This window comes from Nematolebias whitei, chromosome 8, assembly GCF_014905685.2.
Source record: "Nematolebias whitei isolate Nwh7 chromosome 8, NemWhi1, whole genome shotgun sequence".
Classification (NCBI taxonomy): domain Eukaryota; kingdom Metazoa; phylum Chordata; class Actinopteri; order Cyprinodontiformes; family Rivulidae; genus Nematolebias; species Nematolebias whitei.
The window spans coordinates 28,645,752-28,652,266 of NC_056505.1; the positions used below are offsets into that span (position 1 = coordinate 28,645,752).

Sequence of the window (6,515 nt, forward strand, 5' to 3'; positions counted from 1 at the left end):
AACCTCAGCTGACGGACTGAGCTCTGATAATGCCAACAAGTTGATCCACTGGTAACGCTCTCAAACTGGCAGTCTCTGCTAATAAGACAAACAAAATACTTGGGGCAGATCTGGTTTCGCTTCGCATTCTGATTCACCCCAGAACCATCGTGAAACGCCTGCAGACTGATGAGATTTTGGTCAGACTGAAAAAAGTTGGGGTCATCCTGGTGCTTTATGATGCCTCCACAGCTGCTCTCAGTCAAACCCTCGGCCTGCAGCTCCAGATCACTGACCTGCTGAATCACCGCACACACAGGATACACTTATCAACCTACTAACTTCTTTTATTTTTGTTTTTAGAACTACTAATGTGAATCAAATCTATGTTTTCATGCTTAAGATCTCTGTGCAGCCAGAGCTCAGCTTTAATGTACAGGGACTTTTATGAAGGAATAAAAGCATAAATGCTGTAATCAAATAACTCAAGCTCTTCAAATGATTCATAATGCATCATTTTTCTTATATCGCATGTCTAACTGGGGCGTTCTGGCCCAGTGGGGATGAATAGAAAGGACCAGTTTTAAAGTCTGCTTCCATTTGTACCTAGTGAGCCTGCTGGATTACAGACTTCCCTCCCCCCTACTTTGCTCCTCTCCGTCTGCAGTCATTGTTTCCTGCCCAGCTGATCCCGACGCTCAGTTCAAGGCTGAAACATTATGCAGAGCACTGCTCGCTTTATGCTGACACGTGGAAATTACACACACCTACAGTAAGGAGGCAGAGTCTCTTTAGTGCTGTGATTTGGCTCAAACTTCCTTAAATTAACTGGATTTTTACTACAAAGTAAACACTTAGGATGGAATTATAATTTATTGAAACATGAACATCAAAATCAATTTCCCATTTGAGCCAAATATTCTACTTTGCTGCATTAATTTGATTAAGTTTGCATGCTCTCATGGCAGTTTAATAACCGACAGGAGCCGTCGACTGCAGAAAATGGAAGTGCTGCAAAATGTGAGGAAGTTTTAAATCTCCCAAGGGCATCAGTAAAATGTGCTTTTGGACATTTGAGAATGTTCCTTTTTATAAATTGGTTAGTTTGTGTTTGTTTCCATATTGCATGTGCTTTTTGTCATGTTTTAATAACTTTCATTATAAAGAAATCATCCTCCAGCCGGCTCCCGCCAGTAAAAATGACCTCGGCCTGACCTGCATTCTTCACAGCTGCAGTCATGCCTCCACTGATCTGACTGCACAGTGTGATGATGGTTTTCCTCAAATTCACCCCTCACTCTGTTTCTTTGCAGATTGTTTTGCTCGACTGACTGAGACCCCACGAGGTAAATGGTTTCAGCAGGTGTCCGTGCCTTTGGGCCTGTCCGAGTGGCTCCAGAGGAAATGGGTTTTGTTCAAACGTTCAGCTCATTCAGGACCTCCCTGTGACAGCTTTTTGTGCAATTGTTACTTTTTGGCATGTTTAGATTTGTCGGCCATGTTTTTCCCATTGAAAATGAATGGAGCTCTCTCTGCACATCCTTCAAACACTGTTTAAACTTGTACTGCTCCTTTCAGCTTTTGTTTTAGTTCAACTTCTTTCTGATCTTTTCAGCTAATTTCTGCTGTTTTGTTCACTTTTCTGCTTCTTTCTGCTAACTTCAGCTTTTTAAGCTGCTTTTTAGTTATTTTTATACTAATTTTAGGACACCCCCCCCCCCCCCCCCAACAATTTGTGCTTCTTTTAAATAATTTGACATTTTTATGCTCTTTTCAGCTGGGGGAGTGGTGGCGCAGAGGTTAGAAAAGGCAAGCCTGTGATCAGAATCAGAAGGTCGTTGGTTTGACTCCCCAGACCGACAACATCAAAATGTGGATGGGAAAGGTGAAACACCTGCTTCCACCCTAATTTGCCCCACTTTGGACCCTTGAGCAAGGCCCTTAACCCCACCATCTGCTCCCCTGGGTGTCCTAGATAGCAGCTCCCTGCTCCACACAGAGGGCTGTGGTAGCTCAGTGGTCTGTGGTTGTGTCAGGAAGGACATCCTGTGTAAAAATAATTGCCTAGCCTTAGTTCGCTGTGGTGACCCCTGCAGAAGAGAGTAGCCGAAAGAAGAAGAAAAGCTATTTTCAGCTACTTTTCTGCTGATATTAAACTTTTTAGTTAGTTTCAGGATTCTCTATTTTCCAGTTTTCATCAAATGTCAGGTGTTCAAATTCAACTCACATCAACAGTTTATCATTGAAACCTTTTCAGCTGGTTTCAGCTTCTTCAGCAGCTTTCAGCAGAAATCATTCAGCAAAAAGCACACGCACTGCATTTTCTCAGGAAATGACATTCCTCTAGTTACATTTGTTTTAATCATTTAAGATAGTTGCATCATGTGTAATGAACATGTTGGAAACAGTCTGAGAGGGCTGGACCAACGTTTGGCCCAGGAGCTCTCCATCAGGAGGCCTAAATGAAAGATGCAGGTAAAGATGGATCCTTTGAGAAAACTCTGCGCAAAAGCTTGAGCTGTTTTAAAAGTGACACTCATTTGTCGTGTTTATGAGTGGGTTTAAGCAAACACGAGATAAAAACAATGATTTGTTTGAGAATTTACACTGTGTAAAGATCTGAAGTTTTATTTGTCTACCTTTTTCCTTACTAATCAAATTTCTAACTAAACTAAGTAGATCTGTTTGTACAAGTTTAAGTTCCTGGCAGCTAAATGTAACGCTGAAGGGACTGACGGGCTTTCCAAAGATGGAGTCGAAAACAGAGAGGGGAAAGAAAACACCAGATTTTTGAAAGGTTATAATCTGCTTATACAAGTCTCCCAGTGTGTGTGTGTGTGTGTGTGTGTGTGTGTGTGTGTACATGCCGCTCTGTGACCCCCTCACTCGACTTTTTCTTCAATAAGTACACTTTCAAAAAAGTGGAATTTACAGTAAAACACCATCGACTGTGGTTGCCAAAATTTCACCTACAATGACCGGAGTGATGTGGGGGGAGACAGTGTCCCCCCCAAGAACACTGGTGCCCCCCCCTAACTGCAGGCCCCCTTGGCCAGATCCTCTTTTGTTCCAAAATGTGCATGTTTAATTTCCCCTTGTCATTTATGGTTAACAGAACCTCAGATATAAGCAACTAACATTGTTTTTGAGCAATTAGGAGTTCAAAATATAAATACATATAATTATTTTAAATAAAACTTAAAGTCTGGACTCCTTGAATAAGGACGACTGATCTAAAATCACTGTCCTCAGCATTTCGGGGTTTATAATAATAATATCTCTTGATAAATATAAATTTAGGACACGCTTCAGTGAGTTGAGCAGATGTGCTTCTTTCAACGATTAATATCACCGGTAAATAAAATAAAACTAAAGCAGACATGTGTTTATTAGAAGCTGATTACATATTGCTGTATTTATCAGTTCATCTTTTTATGACAGCAACATAACAAATCTCCTGAAATTCTGTCGCCCACCCCCATTAAAACATTTCTGGAGCGGTGCACTGGACTTTTGTTTTTTTGTATTATCCCATTATCTTTACTTCTTAAAACATTTAACGTTATTCAAAATAAAATTTCCAATACAAATGTGGCGAGATCACTTCAGTTTCTTTCATTATTGTTCTTTTTGAAAGCTCGCGCTGGTTTTAATTTATTGGAGCTACTTTTAGCTTTACCTCTTTGCTTCTTTTAGCTACAACATCTTGAGGCTTGCTTATTATCGGCATTTGTTTTCTAATTTTAGCTTCTGCATTGCTTGGTTTAAACGGAGCAACAAACTTGAACACATTCAGCAGTAGTGGGTGTTGTGTAGTGTGGGGGGGGGACAAACATTCAGACATTCAACGTATGACTCCTTTCGTCCTCCCCCGTGCTCCTCTCCTCTCCTTGTGTAATGTGGTGCTGGAGGAGTTGCTCCTGCCTCCTGCTGTTCAGCTTGGTGTGATTTTACAGTCTCACCCTTCAGCCTGACAGTCTGGGCCCTCTCCTGCAGCCCCCCCACCCCCCACCCCCCTGTTGTGACTCGTCCGGCAGGTGAACAGGATCCTCTGGTCTTGAGCTGTTGTTTCAGCTGATCCAAATTGCAGGGTACTGTAATTGGTAGCCCTGCCTATTCATTTGACTGGATTGCTTTTTGCTTTGTGTCCTTCTCTCCATCTGTCTCTCTGAAGCCCTCCTCCCCGCCTATCACCCCCCCCCCCCCACACACACACACACACACACACACACACACACACACACACACACACTCATTGCTGTCTAGCCCAGTCTGACAAGACACACTGGCTGTGTGGAGCTGAGGAGACCTCCCTGCTGGAGTAAAAAGTTTAGATCACAGAGGGGGAAAGGCTGATTCTCCTGGAAGGTGAACTGGTGTGTACTGGACGGCTGAAAAAGGGAAACCTCAAACCCAAGGATTGTTTTGCAGCTGGAGGAGCAACAGGTATGACAGGCCGAGCTGTGACTGTGTCCGTGGCTTTGTTGGCCCTTTGCTTTCTGCTGATTCCCAAAGGAGGGAGGAGTGCCGGGGGGATAGTTTCTCTCCTGCAGATCGAACAGGAGACGCAGACGGAGGATGAGGTGCGAGACGAGTCCCTGGATGAGGCAGAGAGGGAGCAGGAGTTTGAAGTGGACCCACTGAGAAGCAGCATCAGAGTCCGGAGAGACTCGGAAGGAGCTGCACATGCAGGTAAGCTGAGAACGATCTGCACATGTGACACAGACATAACGGTTCGTTTGGAAATGTAGTTTGAGCAACGGCATGGGGGAGACAAACATTCAAAACATTCAACGTATGACAGCTCCAAGTGGCTGGAGAAAGTCCAGATGTTCACCAGAATTTGTTCAGGGCTTGAACGTTTTCAGTGGAGCATGCTGAAGACAGATTTGAAAATGCCAAACTCCATTCCAGTAGTCCTGCATGATTAATGCCGACTCCATGCTTTCATGTTGGAGAACTGTCTGGGGACTAATGCACTCTGGCCCTTTAAAGCACTTTATTTCTTGACGCGTCCTCAGACTTTAATAAACACACATCCAAACGAGCCATTTACTGATCCTCCCCTGGAGTTCCAAAAGTGGGAACGAGCAGCCTGATGACAGATTTCATGTCATTAAATCTGAGCTCATGGTGCACACAGCTAATGGAAAGGAAGACCCAGGTTTTCCATGAAAATGCTGCTTCAGACAGACCTAAAAGGAAACGCTAATAGACCTCCAGAAACCACGGAAATGGATCCAGCAGACTGGCTTCTCTTTGACGACACAGCAGGAAAACCTTCACAGCAGAACTCTAAGAACAAATGCAAACATGAAGCAAATGTGTAATCTTTATAATTATAACTTTAATCATGAGGAAAATATGATGGTTGTATTTTATATTCAGGTTGAGGAAAAGACAGGGTTCTGTAACGCAGGAGTTGTCCGGGGCAGTGGGTGATATTTGTATTAATAATTCATCTGATAATGCAGATTTTGGAAAAACTTGTTTTGTCCTCCAGGCGTTTGGAGCAGAGTGAGGCGAGCACCAGATGAAGGTAAAAAGAAGAAGAAGGACAAGAAGAGCAAAGAACCAAAGGACCCAAATGCCACCAAGAAGCCTAAAACTGACAAGAAGGGCAAGAAGAAGGACAAACTGAAAACAACGACTCTACCACCCACCACCACAAGTGAGAGCAGACAGAATTCACGTTTGTACACGAACCACTGATTCTTCCCACGTGTTGCTGACCTGAAGTCTGTTTGGTGCTTCCAGCTCTGCCAACAGAACCCCCCACAGATCCTCAGTCATACCCAGATTACTATCCAGATTCTGGTGAGCTCCTTTACACTTTCAGAGACTGCATGAAGGTTTTTGGGTAGCAGAAAACTAGATTCAAACTGTATCCAGCCTCTTCCTTAAGTCTGAACACATGGTTTTGGTGAAACTTCCACCATGAAGAACGTCAGGAACGTGGAGCAGAAAGACTAAACTAAAGCACATCGATGTGTAATACTGTCAGAAAACATTTACTGAAATGTGATGACTTCACTTAAATTAATGTTTTAATTTGATTGGTCTTGTCATATGGTAATATAGCACTGTTTTTATTTCCTATTGCATCAACTTCATAATTAAAAGCTACTTTTAAGATAAACACCTGAACATAAGGATCAAACTCATAAGAATAAGATAAACTAACCTGGAATCAAGACAACGAGTCCCTCTGGTTTTTAAAGGGTAACTCAAATTGTTCTAAGTTTCTAGATAGCACTGGTAAACCTGCAGCCACTGAGACGACACGTGCTTCTACTTTTAAATGTGGAACAGGTGCGTCAGTGCTGTGTTTAGACAGTTCTGAGTGGTCCGGACCAAGGTGATGTTTGAACAGATGGGGTCCAGATGTTTTCTAAACTCTGTGACCTCTGGTTCAGCTGGTTTCCAGACATCATATACTGCCTTAAAGATGGTTACTACTCAAAGTGATCAAACATCTGAACCACTTCAAATCTTTGGCCTTAAGTGGTCCTAATATCTTCAAATCTTTGGCCTTA

The 6,515-nt window shown here is 42.9% G+C and overlaps 1 protein-coding gene across 1 annotated transcript in view; it reads left to right on the forward strand.

Annotated features, from left to right (window-relative positions):
* Window positions 1-4,254: 4,254 nt before the first annotated feature.
* The window catches only part of aebp1b (AE binding protein 1b), a 19,174-nt gene continuing 16,913 nt past the window's right edge, over window positions 4,255-6,515 (forward strand). Inside the window, exons 1-3 of the mRNA XM_037681157.1 lie at window positions 4,255-4,671; window positions 5,483-5,650; window positions 5,737-5,796. Of these exons, the coding sequence (XP_037537085.1) occupies window positions 4,428-4,671; window positions 5,483-5,650; window positions 5,737-5,796 (472 nt within the window). The 5' untranslated portion in view covers window positions 4,255-4,427. The remainder of the gene's footprint in view (window positions 4,672-5,482; window positions 5,651-5,736; window positions 5,797-6,515) is intronic.